The 16617-nt window shown below is 46.2% G+C and overlaps 1 protein-coding gene across 4 annotated transcripts in view; it reads left to right on the top strand.

The window, feature by feature from the left end:
• The window catches only part of COL22A1 (collagen type XXII alpha 1 chain), a 316497-nt gene that overhangs the window by 216953 nt on the left and 82927 nt on the right, over positions 1-16617 (top strand). For all 4 annotated transcript variants that reach the window (XM_090040702.1, XM_090040701.1, XM_090040704.1 and 1 more), the window contains one exon: positions 7414-7467. In XM_090040702.1, coding sequence (XP_089896828.1) covers positions 7414-7467 — 54 coding nt within the window. The remainder of the gene's footprint in view (positions 1-7413; positions 7468-16617) is intronic.

Here is a 16617-nt window from a genome sequence, read left to right as displayed (position 1 = left end):
GGTGCCTTTGCTACGCAATACGTCAGCTTTTGCTGACCTCTTTGCAGCCACCTACAGGAAATGACTGTGTGATCCAAGCCACTGACCAGTAGGGTAGGGTTATGCAGCGAGTAATGTAATGTGAAGGTAGGTTTATAATTGAATGCCTGGAGTTGTGCTGTCCTGCAAAGCAGAGAGTGGAGAAGAGATTTAGCGTGAGAGAAGCATGGTTTTATTTGACTTACAGTTGGTTTTAAGGAATATATGCAGGTTTACAAGTCTGTCCCAACTGGGACCCTAGCTCCAGTCAGGCATCAGCTGCCCTACATCTGCCCCTGGAGCAAATCCAGCGCTGAGGGACGAGGGTAGTGCACCATGTCATGGGGATACAGGCAGATGGTTTCCTCGACACGGCAAGGAGTTTGAGGGTGAGGGAGTACCCTGCTCGGCTGAATTGAGTTGAGTTGCACCAGAGGGAAATGCAACAAATTCATTCAAAATCACTCCTACACGCGCACACCCCAGCGATCCCCAGGGCCCCAGTTCGGCATAAACGCATGTTACCAGGTTGATTGTTATGAAGAGCAGCTGTCACAAGCAGGTTGATGAGATCTGCTTAAAAGTCGGGGAGCCTCAGCCACAGCACACTTGCTGGGGTGAGCGTGAGCTAGTGTGACCGATCAGCTGTTGGCATTTATCTGCCAGTGTCCTTTACTCTCCTGTAATGAAAGGCCTTTTGCTGGCATTTGTGGAAATTGCCCTTGAGCTCTTCCTTCCAGCTGAGATGCTCATCTGAAGCCTCATCTCAGTGATAGCTTTGATCCTCTCATGGGACCAGTAAATAATCATTCCAGCCGCGACCAAGCCACACTGATACGTTTGTCTCATTAGTCACCAGCTTCCAAGTGTCTGTGTGCTCCCGGCAGCCAAAAACTACCTTTCTGCCCCAATATCGTCATATCTAGACTGCACAGTAGGAGTAGCAGAGCTGTGTTATTTCCATCTGTCCTTTGAAGACCTTTGAACTGTACGCAGCAGCATCTCTGCTGATCTTACTGCAATTGCATTGAAAGGGATAAAATTCAGAGAGCATGAATTTTCTGCAGGTTGTTTATATTATTTTCTTTTCCCCTGGAGTTAAAGATGTGGGAAGAGGTTTGTCCCCCAACTGTATTTTACCCCTGGCTGGAGTTGCAAGATTGAAGCGACACAATGTTTGGATGACTTGGACATACGACAGGAGTGTTCGGCCAGATACTCCACTTTGTTTAATAGACTCAGGAGGTGCAGGTGGCGGGTAAAAAGCTGCAGACCGTGGAGGAATTTAGCCCTGAGCACAACAGGTTTTGAAGTATGTTCACAGTCGCCTAGGATCCAGGCCCCTGGCAGATGAGCAAGTAATGGTGCATTTAAGAGCTAAGAAATGTGATGCCTCATCCCAAAAAGCATGCGTCTTGTCATGCCAGTTATACATGGTGATGGCCGAAAGCGCAGCGATTGGGAGCATGAAATTCGTCAGATCCCGAATTGTGCCACTAGCAGGCCGCCCCCAGCCCATCCTGCAGGCAAGGCAGGGGCAGTTCTCTCCCAGACCCTGGGGCTGCCTCGTGCCTGTCCAGACAGCCCCAGGTCAGGTGTTTGCCTACCCCAGTCTGGGTAGCCCTAGAGCCGATTGGAAACCTGGGGCTGTCTGAAGTGGTGCCAACAATTGGGTATTTCTCGGCATCATCCCCCAGCAGCCCGGTCTTGGATCCACGCCTGGGTCTGTCCAGAGCTGATGTTGGCAGTCGGTGTGTTGTCCCCGTTGCCCCTGCCAGGACAGCAGGAAACAGCAAGCTGGGACTTCCACCCAAGCCGGGCACCTTATTTGTTAACCAAATGGGGCACAAATGCTTGTGCCCCTGTTCAGCTGGCATAGGGAAAGGAGGTTTTCAGGGTAAGGACAGTTGTTCTCTTCTCAGGATATCCAAGGCAGGACTGGAGTCAGGTGCTCTTGGCTTGTGCCCGTCCTTCCCTTTGCCTTTGACCAAGAGGGACTTGCACAACAGCCCTATGACCTCAGTCCCTGTTACTGCTGCTTCAAGCCCGAGGATAACATCACCTTACTTATTGGTTTTTCCTTGTGGATGCGTTTATGTCCTTCTGACGTGAGCAGCCCTCCCCGATGCAGCCAGCGGGAGCAGGTCCTAGCAGCAGAGAGAGACCGTGCAGCTCAGGAAGGCTGCCCACGGGCAGGCTGGGGTTTCACAAGGCATATGGGTCCTTTGGTCTCATTCTTGCAAGGTGGCAGCAGGGGCCATCCTATGCTGCTCTGTCTTCCAGTAGTTCATTCTCCTCTGGCGTCGCATCCCCCCCAGTGCCGCTCCAAGTGGCCGGTCTTCATTCTGTTGCATGTTACAAAGTGTGATATGGGGCATATTTTAAGATGGCAAAATGTATTGTTGTCAAACACAGCCCCAGCTTTGCAAAAGCCCCGTGGCTTCAGAGTCTCATGGGAGCCCCAAACGATACTGCTGCCCACTGCTGCATCCCTTTTGGCCTCTCTGTTATAGTCCTATACTAGGGGCAGAGCATGCAAAAATACAGTACTTGCATTCCCTTCAGTCCTTATACAACCCCAAATGGCCTCTATTTATGATAATCTACATCTTCTAAGTTAGGATTCCTACATTTACACCTGGGGCCAATTGCATTTCTGGTGTAGCATTAGCAAAGGTAGTGGTTCTGTTAGAGGTGAACTTGGCCATTAGGAATTAACTGGGTGTCCTGAGACTTAGGATCAGTGTGTTGCACAGTGAGTTAGAAATGGCCTTGTGCTGTAATTTATTAAAGCCTTCCCCTAGCAAACCAGAACCCAAACTCCCCTGTGACCTAACCACTCTCCCCAAAGATAACTGCTTTCTGAATAACCTTGTACTCATTGTGGGGCATTGGGCTATGCAAAACAGCCTCGTGCCTCCTTGCAAAAGCTAGTTAACCAAATGGTGCAGGAATTGAAATGCAGGCAAATGAGTAAAAAAAGAGCAATAGCATGATCGATAGCCTAGATTAAATCAAGAGCAAAGCTGTAATTGCCAGCGAGGTAAATATATTCATTCCTAATAAAACACGTATTTTTAACTGTGCTATTATTCAAGTTGCTGTTGAAGGCAAATAACATACCTTTCACATAGTCAAAGGATACACACTTATATGCACTTAAATGAGTCTTGCTATAAGCAACAGAGCATAATTGCTGGTTCTGTCTCAAGTATTATTAGGTGATGTGACATTTCTCTGAGTTTTACTCTCATAGGTATAATTTCTCCCAGTGACTGTCCTCGGTACCTTCCAGACAGGCTGTTACATGACAGTGCAATTCTGTTGTATTTTGAGTTTGGCTAAACCGTGAGTGGCCAAAATCTTTTCCCCGACCCAGGAGAAAAATTAGTCTTGCAGCCTCTCTTATCAGTCTAAATTATATGCTGCTCTAAGGCATTTCGTTGTTTTGAAGACACTAAGGTTTTGCAGCTTTGGGTCTAATGAAAGGGCAGGCTCCTTTTGCTCTCCTGGTAGCAGCTACAAATCAGCCCAGCCTGCCATTTGTATAGAAATAAAACCTTGTACTGTATATTTATCATTGCAAGCCAAGCATCTGCTTCTTCCTTTGCTTCTGAGCCATGTTTGCAGAGGAGCGAGGTGTAACGTGTTCCTGGCTCCCCCAAGTCATGGGGTTGGGGGCTGGGTTGCCAGTGAGTTGGAAGAAGAAGCTGGCAGCTGAAAGCCCTCCCTCCTCCCCTGTGATTTAAAGCATTGAAATCTACCTGTGCATGGAGAGCCAACACAAGGTCTACACACCTGCAAAGCCTTATTGGCAGGTTTAAGTGGGATTCAGTGGTGCGTTGAGTTTGGTGCTGACCTAACCCCCAATGCTGTATTTCCTCCAGAGCGGTGTAGGTAGGCCAGGATGATCTAGTCCAGAAAAACCGTGGCTGGTGCTTACACCCATGCTGGCACTGCATGCAGAGTTTAATGCCGTGCAGTATTAATAGAAAATGGAGGTTAAGCAGTTCATGTGGCTACCGTCTACATCCCACCTGGAAACCTGCCTTTTCCTTTACATCTGGACACACACTGCGCTCAGCTCAGTGCACCTTGATTGTAAATCTGCAGGTTCCTTATGGAGGCAGGTGAGCAATGTGGGACGTCATTGCCGTGCTGGGGTGTGCGCCTGGGTAGAGATATTTGGAACCAGATGTGTTGCCTGTCCAGTCAGTGTTGAAAATCAAGACGGGTATGGTATTGCTGTCGCTTTACACTATAGGAGTGGGGAGTAGCCAATCTGCAAGCCATTTTAAGCACTTGCTGCATTTGTGTTTTGTTTTACTCTTCCAAATGTTTAATAGGTACGTTGTAGGCTGGCTTCCTTTCCACCAGATGGCCAAATGAGTATTTCTGATTTGTGGCACAGCGGCTGATTCATGTCGTGATGTGGGTGTTATGGGGTATGTCTGGCAACCCCAGGCGGTCATAGGCAGTTGGCCTGTGCAACGGCTAGTTGAAAAATGATCTTGTTTGACGTTAGAGGTGCAGGAAACAGGAAACATTATGAACATATGGCATGTATCTGAATGGTTAGTGCAGCCTCTTGGCTCTGGTGTGGAACCAAGGTCTGGCTATATTAACTCCTCCTGGTACAGCAGGGCCTGCTAATTGCTTTTTAAATTGCAGCTTTAATTTTTGTAGGGTTTGACAGGTCTTAATTGTATTATTATGAGAAAAATAAGCAAAGGGGTAGATTGTCTTCTGATCCACCCATTCCCATTAGAAGAAGATAGAATGAAATGCAGTGAAAATATGGGCAATTCTTCTCAGGTTTTTTCCCCTGCTGTTTATGGGTCGCAAAAAAGAAGAAGCAAATTTTGGAAGATTTCCATCTTCCATACCCATCAAATAGAAACCATGTGTACCCTCCCTGGACAGAATTTAGGGCAAACAAAAGAGAGCTTTGCTTCATCAAACACCTAAATCTTTTTCTACTGTATACCCTGCATCGCAGTGCTCTGCCTAGTGTTTAGGCATAAGGGTAGATCAGATGACGTTTCTTTAATTATGAAACCTGCCTAATTATGAAACTTGCCTAATTATAAACCTGCCTAAGAAAAGGACCACATTTTAGACTGATCTTACTGCTCATTTAGATATTTATACGATGCTCATGGCCATGGCATCTGAGTTCCTCCCAGATCTTATTGGTTTCCTGCTTACAGTGCTGCTGGGTTGTGGACATATTTCCTGCATGTTGTAGATGGAAGACAGAGTCCCCAGATGTTGAGTGCCTTGTTTGATGCCACACGGGAAGTGTCTGGCTGGTCTCCTGCCTTTAGTCCAGTTCACCAAGCCGCCTTTCTCCACCCTCGCCCCCCCCCGAGCTCTGCAAGCCGAATCTCCGTTGTGCACGTGTGTACTGAGAGCCCTGGGAGCGTGGTGCTCCCTAACAGATGTGCGAGAGCATCCCTCATCTCTGTGCTCTCCCTGGGCTGTGGTTTGCTCCCCTTGCACAGTGGTGCTTCACGGAGGCTCTCTGTCTTCTGTGCCAAGCAGCAGCAGTGAGGTTTGCCTCTTGAAGACCGGGCTAAGCTTGGTTCGAAACATCTCATTTTTATGAGCGCCCAGACATTTCTGTCGACCTCCAGATGAGGGAATCTAGTGATCCCATTGAAAATCAATGCTTATTTCTGGTTTGAGGAGTCTATTGTAGAAGCAAGACTTTCTTTTATTATCAGGAATGTACAAATTATGTTTCTGGGACATAGAGTGGGGCACGTATAAAAGCACCTTATCGTTGTGGAATGATTGTGGTATAGTGCTGATTGTTTTATTAAATACAAGGAACATCCCTAAAACCTGGAGTGTTTGGTTTTTTTATGTCTCCAGTGCACAAGGAAGGGAAAAAATTGAATTCAAATGCTCTTCCTAGAACTAGGAGGGAATTACAGACATGCATGTATGCACTTGGCTTTTAAAGCTCTGTAGCTGGATAATCAAGTCTTGCCCTTTGTGTGTGAGTGTGTGTGCATCTGTGTATGTGTATGTTTGTGCATCCAGCATGGATGTAATAGCAGAACGCACATTATGGGGGGAAGATTTCCGAGGTGCCTTTATTTCCCTACCCTCGTCTATCTGCAGGCCTGCCAAAATTCAGAGAAAACTTTTTAATGGCAGCAGCCGGGGAATCTTGTTGGACATAACTGAGAGAGGCTTCTGCCACACATACCTGTCTGACAAGTAAAACTGTATTAAATAGAGGAGGCCTTTGCTCATGCAATATGCTCAAAGTATTATTTGAATATAGAGGGCATATTAATGTTATAAGATGCCTAGCGTTAGACCCTGGAAAACAAGAGAGCCTTTTAGTTTTCTAAAATGTTGTTTTTTCAAAGGGTGTCAAAAACCCTAACAAATTTCACAGATTCAGCACAGCTGGACTGTAGCCACCTCTGGGGTGGTGGCAGGAGATGGTGGACAGATACCTTTCTACAAAACAGTGGAAGGAGGGGAAATTCTGCTTAAGGACATGCTTTACCAATAATATATTCCTGTATAAATAGATCTCAGCATTTCACAGCTTAGCTTTGTTGTATTTTAGGATGGGGCCGTTGGCAACTGATATTTTTGTTTGCTTTGAAGTAGAATTGGTTGATCTGAACAGCTTGGGGTTGAATGTGTGATCGCTTTGGACCTTGGCAACAGAAAACCAGTGGTGGAATCAGACTGCGGAGGAATTTCTGCTGCCAGATTGATTATGCTCTGATCTGAATTGAATATCTCGTGATGTCACTTTAGTATCTCGTGATGTCTTTGCCCTATCTGGCTTGGTTAGAGTCATCGTTGTGCCTTCACCTCTCCCAGCTGCCTATGTTCCCAAACTCTGCAACCCTCTCCCAGATGAGGTGGGGGCACAAGGCATCGCATGTTGTACTGTCTTTCCCTTATATTCAAGAGGGAAGGGTGGGTGTGGTAAGGCCAAGTGCCTGTCCAGTAATTGTTAGCCTTTTCCACTAATGTACAGAGACCATGATCATGAGAGAAGCAGGACTTCTCTGTCATTGCATGGTGAGTATGCATTTTAACGCAGGATCTTTTCATCAACTTATGGAGCGACTTCAACTGAAAAAAGAAATGTTGCCACAGGGTCATTGTTTTGCAACTCTAGCTGGTGCTATCGCAGTTGGACAGGCCAAGACTAGTGTGGTTTAAGGATTGCACAGAGGTAGTGAAATCACTGAGAGTTGCACATACCAGCCCTGGCTAGACTCTGGCCTGGGGTTTTTAACTTATCTGTCTAGTACCTCCCTGTGTTTTGTTGGTCTACATGTGTTTGAACAAAAGTCATGTGTGTGAAGCCATGTCCAGTGCTGGATTCTAACATTGACTTCTCTGTTGAATGCACAGGGCAAGAAGGGCGACGTGGGGGTCTCGGGAGTCGATGGCCTGCCTGGACCTCAGGTAAAAAAGTTCATTCATCATCCTTTTAATATAGAAGTGCAACAAGAACTAAAATGGCTAGTGGCAAAGGGGATGTCACTCTTTGAATATCAGCAATGTTGTAGGCCCCACATCGCCTCATTCTCACTGTATTTACACCAGTTTGGTAGGGGTACAGCTTTACTAGTTTCAGTGAAGTTACTCTGATTTGCACCAGTGTGAGTAAAAGAAGGAATAGGCCCAGTGCCATTTATTTTAATTGCCCTCAGAAGCCTCTCTCAATGCACCTTTCTTGCACATGCAGGGTAATGGTCTTTGCACTTCCCAACCGCTTTGAGGCAGGGTAAAAGGATGCTGCAGCAGTTCATAATATTTAGGGCAGCACCTGCTAATTATCCATGGTGCAAATGGTAATTACAGATGCTGTCAGTGTAGCAGTTTCAGTGGAAAGTGCTACCTAACCGTTGCGTAGTTGTTCAAGAAGCCTGTAGCCTTCAGCGCAGATTTGGGTTTGGGCCTTTCGCATACATATTTCTCTGCAAAGAAGTCAGGGCGGAGTTGACTAAACATCTTTGTAGACAGGCCAAATGCTCTTCAAAGTGGCCCAGTCTTATTCTGTTCCTCCTTAATTCAGTCTTTTGGGGCAAATGGATCAGACTGTGCCCCCGTTTCCATCTGCTGCAATTCCACAGTGGTCCCTGAGGTCAGGGGTGGGTCCAGGGGGCTGTGGTGGGGCAGTTGTACCTGTTTTGATTCCTGCTCCACCCAAACTTTCTATTCAGGTGGAAGTGAGGGGGTCCATTGAAATCCAGGCTCATTACAATATGATTCCTTCAGGTAGGAATCTCCATTCCACAGGCGTTAACAACCCTTTCTCCTTTTTCATGGTCTTGAGTGGTGCCCCCAATCAAGCTAGCCTTGTTTTCTGCAATCCTGCTGTCTGTTAGCTTTCCCAGGTAATGTGGCTCTTATGCCACAGCCCTGAAGGCTGTTTTTAACTCTAGCTAGAGCCATGAACTCATGGGTGGAAATAACTCAGTAAAGCACCGAAGGCACTGCCAAGATGCCCAGGAAGGCTAGACTGTGTTTTGTGAGTCTGAAAGAAATGTAGTTTCGTAGTTTCTAGGGTCGGAGGGGACCTGAACAGATCATCAAGTCCAACCCCCTGCCCTGGGCAGGAACGAGTGCTGGGATCATAACACCGCATGTACATTTAATTCTAATGACTACAGGACTAATGAAATGCCTTTTGATTATTTTCATCTAGTTTGTTGGGTTTCTATACATGGCATAGCTAATTGGTGCACCTTCCAAAGTTATATTTGTTTTTGCTTCAATGTCACACTGAATAATATAGCCCAAGGCCCCTAGCATGTTAATAAAGTTTCTAGTTTCTTTTTAACTTGAGCAAAATATGTTTTGTTATATGTGATGGCTGTCCACACTATCTGTACCCCACTTTTTCAAAATCCTGGATCCACCCATACCTGAGGTTGTACATGCTGGACGTTCAGGCTGATTTTGGCCTGTTGGCTCTTGTTTGGAACAGCACACGCAGTGAAATGGCTCTGACCTGTTTTTCCTTTCATAAGCAATGTCAGCTGCTCTAGGACGGTGGCTCATGGCTATTTCCATGTGGCAATTCCATCTAATGGCTGCATTAACTTGCACGTGCCCAACATTACAAATTGTGAATATGGCCAAAAATTGTGCTGGACTTATTTGGGACTTCCCTTCAGCTGAAAATCCAGGGGTGAATATAATAACCTATTTGTTACCTTTTTAATAAAAAAACCATTAGTTCCTAGTGTTGAAAACGTTACTCCAACAGTCCGTTCAGTCTTGGGCAGATGAGGAAAAACTGTAAATTCTGCAGTGATTAGTGACTGTATAGAGTAAATATGACCCTGCTTTCCACTTTGAGGCTATATATTTTATTTCTTGCATCAAGTACTGCTGGTGAAACTAGGAAGCGGTAGCTGGAAAGGGATTCTCCAAGAGTCGCTGTCTTGCAGTGCTAAGATGGCTGTGAAAATCATTGGAGGTGGACTCCAGTAGGTTGCTGGGCTGGCTCTGGAGAGTCCTGTTATATTTAATTGAGAATGCTGCCATTTATGTTCCTTTTTGTCCCTGCGTTGCTGCTTTCCCTGATTCATTTCAATGCTGCAACAGCTGGTTTGCCCATTATTCACTGGCAGCCCAAAAGGGATGGCATGAGCATATCTTTATATACAATGTACAAAAAAGTCCCATGGCTTGAAAACTTCCTGATGATTATTTTGAACATTATGCCTAGTAAGCATTTTTTTTTTGGTTCCCCTCCCCTCTTCCCCTGAATACATTTCAAGAACTTTGTCTGTGAAATAAGGGATGTGCGTCATTCCAGCTTTACATTTCTTTGTGGGGTTTTAAAATCAACCATTATATATTTTTATGATACCATTTCAATTATAATGCTAGAATTTGCTGATTTGACATATTAAGCAACTTTCTCCTTGGCTTTCATGAATCACAGCTTGCAAATTTTAGGTTAGGCAGAAATAGATATAACCCCAGCACTAGCTGGGGATTTTTAAATTGTCTGTCCATTTGCTGTTCTTCTATGCTCATTAACTTTACGAGAAGAGAAAACACGGGATTTTTTTTCTGTTCCTGCAGTGACACACTGAGCTTGAGCATAAGGCTGCAGGCTTCCAGGTTTGCGTTCCTAGGAGGAACTTGCGTTTTGATTATAATGGAAATAACTTCCACCTTTTTCTGTTTTGTGTCAGATTTTCAAAGGACCTTTCTTAACACTTCTATCTTATAGTCTCCTATGTAAGCCAGTACATATATCCATACGTACAATGAGTACTTAAGAAGGAAAGTGGATGTCTCAGTCAACGCCTTTAAGAACAGCCACCATTTTTGCCTCCCCTGTTTCTTTTTACTTCTGGTTTCTCTGTTGATACACTGTGTAGAGGACACGTGGGATAACTTCACCTGACTGGGGCAGTTGTCCTTCCTACCTCTTCCTGTCTGGGTAGAAGGGAAAGACTTGAGGGGGGTGACACCTGTGTCCTTGCTCTTCATTTCTCAACTTGTATGAAGAGCTGGTCAAGAATTGGTTTGCAGATTTTTGTTACAATGTTGGACCCTTTTTTCCGGTGGAAATTTAACCATCAAACGTTGTCGGTTTCTGTGCTCGGTCCTAATTGTGCATGGATTGCCTCTGTAAGAATAACTGCTGGTTCTGCCTCATATCCACAAAATTAGCATTTCTATTTCAGTAGCCACTGGCATTGGTGAATGTGCCCCAACCTTTCTGATAGTGGAAGAGTGAACATGGATTGGAGGAGGCATTTTTATCTTCTGCCTTACGCAGACTTTTGAGAGGCTGGAGTAAATATACCCACTTCCATAATTCACCTAAACTATTACCATGATTGTAGTATTGGAGAGTCTCACTGAAGGATCAAAGCCTTGTGTTGAGTGCTGTACAAACGCAGGACCAAAAGATGGTCCCCATGGCAAATAGCATATAATAGACACAAAAGACAAAAGAAGACAGCAGATGGATAAAGACAGATGGGGGAATGCAAAGAAACAGTGAGGCCTGCACTGGTCAGCATGGTAATCAGATCTCTCAGCATCCCTTCTAATAAGCTGTTGTCAAATATTTTGTAAGCATCACAGCTAAATAACATTTTAAGGAGGAACTGCAGGACGATAAGGATAGGGCTTTGCAGATGTTTACGGGGAGCTCCTTCCAAACCTGAGGGTCAACCTGGAAGAAAAGATGAAGGTGGCTGTTTGAACAAGTAACAAGTGGAAGATTAGGGCTGGCTTCAAAGGTCATTCAGCCTTTCCATCCTGAAGGAGACATCCAGGTTTCACTGTTGCTACTGATTTCTGTAATACGAGGACTGTATGACCGGTGCGGAGCCATTCTAGACGATCAGAGTTCTTCCAAACTCTTTACCTTTTAAAAAGATGCCATAAGTATGAGAGGTACTGTATAAGAAACCCAGTGAAAGCAAACTATCCCTTGGAACCCGCTGTATTTTCAAAGTCTTATTTATAATACAGGGTTGTAGAACACAAGAAACAGAGATGGGCCTGGAGCAAAGAGGTGCTCTGGATCCAAACCATCTCAACAGTACTTACTGTTGGGAGGCAATGCTGAGTATCATCTTCAACAAGAGCTGTACCTTGAAAAGGGGGAAGAAGAAGATATCTTGGGTCTGAGACCTGACTCATTCTCCTGGGGCACAAGGGCCATGATGAATATTCTGGTGTTTTTTCACTTGCTACATGCCATTAATAGAAACCATTAAATGCAAAGAGGAGGGAGAGAGAGAGACCTCAAGACATCCCAGGTTATGACCTAAATATAGAATTAAATATAAACATAAGTGTATAAAACTAAATCAAATATAAAGTTAAACAAATGTTGTCTTGTGCTGAAGATAAGTCTCTGAGACAGGAGCAGCCAACTTATGGCATGTATGCCACAAGTAACATGGGAAGCTTTTGTGTGTGACACACAGCAAACGGGGGAGGAAATGGGGAACATGGCTTGACAATCACTTTGCTGGAGTCGTTTGACCCCAGTACTCTTTCCTGCCATGGCAGGGGGTTGGACTTGATGATCTGCTCAGGTCCCTTCCGACCCTACCAACTATGAACTTAGGCCAGGGAGTGGAAAGCAGATCGGGCAGGGAGCAAAGGGCTTGGGTCGAAAATCAGAACAACAGATTAGGTAGGGAAGGGGCAGTGGCGTGGTACTTGGGGAAGCTGTGGCGCTAATTTGAGGCAGGCCTAAAAAAAGTCCCTCCCCGACACTGCTCTATGAGAACTCACATTGCCCAAAGCTGCCTTTATATCAAATTCTTATGGCTTCAGAGAGATTATCAATAATCTTTGTTCGGGAGTGGTATTTTCTAAAATAACATTGGTTCTTCATTTTAACACACTGCTGGGATTCATAAGCGGAGATCTGGTCCATTTAGGAATGATAAAACTAGCCCTTGAGATCGTTAAAAGTATTTTAGTCAGTTAGATAGGACACCTGGCCCTTTGTGTTCTGGCTTTTATTGTTGCAGACAAAAATTTTTCCTATATTCTCTTACTATTCAGTTTGGAGCAGAAAAACCACTTAAGTGCTGTAATGGAGCCTTCATAAAAACAGCTTGCAGAAGTAGGTGTAAGGAACTAGTAGCGACAACTATTTAGAGGCCTGCTCACTATATACGGCATAATAGAGGGGCACTTTGTGATTATATTTCACAAAGGAACTGGGAATTGGTGCAGTGTCGTGAGGCATGTGGGCTCTTCCACAAAACCAGAGTGGGGATAGGAAAGGGGCCTTATCCCTTACAGAGGGAATGGGAAACAGAGGAGGAGAAATGGAGGGAAAACACAGGCGAAAATAACCACAGATAGGATTGAGGAGGTTGGGTGAGTTTGAATGGCTCAAAAGAAAGGTGAAAACCAGCACAGGCATTAGAGTTGAAAAAGACCCATTAGTGGGGTCAGTGTTCATTTCATTATCACTGTATTGAGAATCAGGACATTTTTTATGTCTTAAAGGCCTTTCTTGCTATCTGAAAAAAAACCAAACCTACCTGTCTCTGTTACATGGCTTAAGAATTTATCTGAATATTTCTCATGTTAGCAGAGGCTTTGGATGCCAGCATGGAATATATGATCTACAGGAAACAAATCTGTGCAGGCTTCATTTCCAGTGGCCATTTGCTGGAGAGGCCATTACACTCCAGTATGCATTACAGACTGTGCATTCATTCACCTCCTCCTGGAATTTGACCCCCCTTTTTTTTTTTACAGAAGAGTGATGTGGGCCAACCATCCCTACTTAGTTTGCATTAACTGTGAAAGGAACTCATTCACTCCCACAGTTTCCTTTGGGCCTGGGCACATTGTTTGGTAATAGATTATGTCAGCCTTTCAGGTGGTGTAAACAAGGAGAGGACCCATGATGTAAACCCTGCCAAAGGCCACATCAAAAGTTGCCCTGTTGGAGTGAGGATCCAGGTCTTCCACTTTGGCCATGCAGTCTAAGCTGCTGCACTCGCTCCCTCACCTTGTATTCCTTGACACTGTGTCAAGAACAATATCAGTAGGAAGTTAGTGAAGGAGGAAAGTTAGTCACTAGGAGCAAAACAGCTGGGGTATTACCCGTGCTGGATAGACTTGTGACACCAATGAACAAATGATAGAAACAAGTTGATTATAGAAAAGAAGCATCCTCTGTGCACCTTTCTGGCTTATGCAGCTGGTAGAGGCATCCTCATAGGCTGATCTGGGCAAATCTAATTTTGATTGCTACATTCGCATCTCCAAAAGAGTGAACTTGTTGTATCCATTTGTAGTGGGTCCTGTGATGAGGTGGCCAAGTCACCCCCTCACATCTTTGCTTACTCCCCCCTTGCCTTTCAGGGTCCCGCCCTCTTGTCTCTCCTGCCACGTCTTGGTGCTATATTTGGGCAAGCAGGCTGCCCCTAAAAGGTAGGGGGAGATGGGGGTTGCTTTGGGTCTTAGGCTCTTGTCTGGGCACTTCAGCCCCCTGGTCTCACCCACACGGGGCCTCTCAGCTCCCTGGTCTCACCCATGCGGGCTCTGAGCCCCTAGGTCCCTAACCCCAGGCTAGGCTGCCTTTGCTGTTAGCAGTATTGCTATATCAGCATCTGCCCTCTGGGTCCCTGACCCCAGGCTGGGCTGCCTGTCACAGAATGCCCCCTTCTACTGCTTGATCCTTCTCTGCAGGGTTTGGGACTTAAGGTGTTCCTGGCACCCTTCTTGGTGCCCATCTACACGCACAACTCAATCCTCCAGTATTTAATCAAAAAGAAAAAGTATGAGCATCTACTCTCAGATAAAAGGCCCCTCCAATCCTGAGTCAACACCACACCATGGCGATGAGCTACAACACAAGTCCCCAAAATACTTATTTTCTGCTGTCTGGTGACGCAGGGGCTTTCTTGTAGCTTCCCTGCAGTATGAAGTCCTTGCTCCTTGTCCAGTCAAGCTCAGCTCCTCTCCTCCCTGGAGCTCTGCTTCCTGCAGCTTGCAGGGCAAGTTATCCATCCTGGGAAGAAGAGATAGCCCTGGTGAACATTTTGATGCCCAAGAAAGTCAGTTGCTTTTACAATGGTTTCGGGTTTTAAGAACAGGGACTGGGGCATAAGAATAGGCAGTGTATCTATAAAGTAAAACAGGTTTGCTGTAAGCAGCGTGGCAGAAGGGAGGGCCTTAATAGTGACTTGAATATGAACAGGATAGGATGGATTTTATGAATGTGACCACGACTGCTTCACACCACAGAGCAATTAATGCAATCCAGCCTGCAGAGAGTAACAAATCTAGCAGGAAAAGTGGTAGCAGCATGCAGCCCCCACAAGCTGTGCCGCAGAGATGTCTGGCACTACCCATGGTGTCAAGGAGGTGTCCTGATACAGTGCTGTTCCCAGGGAGCCCTGGCAATGACATAGTCCACCGGCTTCCTGCAGGCAAGGCTTCAGTCAGCGTAGCCGTCCTCCCATCACTGCAGATTTGTGGATGTCACGCACCTGTTCCCAGAGAGGGGTACTGGTCTGCTTGCACTTCATCAATCTCAGTTATTATATGTCTTGGGAGACTTTTGCCTCCAAAGTTCCCCGGAGATGGATATCCTGCTCAGCCTTGTTTTCAAGAGAAAAAAGATTGGAATGATTTATTGGCAGCAATTAAAAAGCATGGTTAGATGGTGAAACTCCCTGCTGCAGAAGGCGGTTGGGTTCTTGGCATCAACATTTTTGTAGCTTGCAGAAATATCCAGAATATTTTTCAGTGACGGTTTTAAAAGGCCTCTGAGGGAATCTGAAACCTCATGTTTGGGGGTTTACAATGATTAGCTAGCTGGGATTAGAGAGGGACGCCCTGGGGGAAGAGAGCGATTGTCTCATGTATATTCTATGGGGCTTCTCCCACAGGGTTGGCAATGTTTTTGGCTGGAGTGCTGAAAAAACTACAACATCTACCTTGTAAGGTTCTGGCATGCCAGAAAAACAAAACCAGGGCAGGGGGTACATGGCAGAATACACTGCATATTAATATAGTTAATAATCATAACTGTTGCCTTTTTGGGTAAATACTAGGTTTTCCAAAAATTCCAAAACCTGGTGACAATAAATAAAACTTCACATGCTACCTTTGTTTCTTCTGTAGTCTTTTTAGTTAAGCATGTGGTGATGAGAGAGAGATAAAAAGAAAAAAGAGAAGACAAAGAAAAAAGAGAACAAAGGAGAGAGAGAGAAAAGAGAGAAAAAAGAAAGAAAGAGAGAAATAAAAAAGGGGAGAGGAAAAGAAGAAATGAAAAAGGAGAGAAAAAGAGAAGAGAGACAGAGAAAAAAGAAAAAGAGGGAAAGAAAGAAGGAAAGAGAAAAAGAGGGGACAAAAAAAAGAGGAGATAGAGAAAAAAATGAAGAGAAAGAGGGTGGGTCCCTTGCTCTCCCGCAGCCCCCGGCTGTGGCTCCAGCCCACTGATCCAGGGCAGTGTCCAGTGGAGGGAGGCAGCGACACCCCAGCAGCAGCCGCCAGGGCTGAGGCACTCAAGCCTCCCCGACGGTCCTGGAGCAGGGGAAGCCCGGGCCCAGGGCTGAGAGGGAGGGCCCAGCCGGGGCTTGGGCAGATAGACACCCTGTCTACCAGGGTAGCGGCAGCACCAGGGTACTGGGTGCCCGGGCTGGGCGCTCGGGACAGGGTCCCGGCAATGCGGGGAGAAGAAGACATGGAGGGAGGCACTGTGGCCAGCTTGGCTGGGCCCTTGGGAAGCAGCCAGAGGAGAAGAGGGGGCCAGGTGGGAAGCAGGCACCGCCCCGGGGCTCCACAGACTTGAGCCATGGGGGCGCCCTACGGCGTCTGAGGTGGGACCCAGCCTGAGCCGGCCCGTGCAGCCCCACAGGGATGGGCTGCCGCCACCCTGCCCACAAAGGGTTGCCGCCTGGCCGAGGGAGCGTGCTGGGCTCAGGGGGCATGCCGGGGAAAATATCTGCTTGTGCCGCTAATTGGCGTGTGTGCCCAGGGTTGCCTGTCCTGGTTCTAGCACCGCCTGCCAGAACATCTGGTAGTGTCCCTTGTCTGAGAAGAGGCTACCGGACAAGAAATGGCCCATTAGTCTAACCCAGTATGGGG

Source organism: Crocodylus siamensis, chromosome 3, assembly GCF_052110815.1.
Source record: "Crocodylus siamensis isolate JL-2025a chromosome 3, ASM5211081v1, whole genome shotgun sequence".
NCBI lineage: Eukaryota > Metazoa > Chordata > Crocodylia > Crocodylidae > Crocodylus > Crocodylus siamensis.
This window is presented reverse-complemented; position numbering and strand designations above follow the sequence as displayed.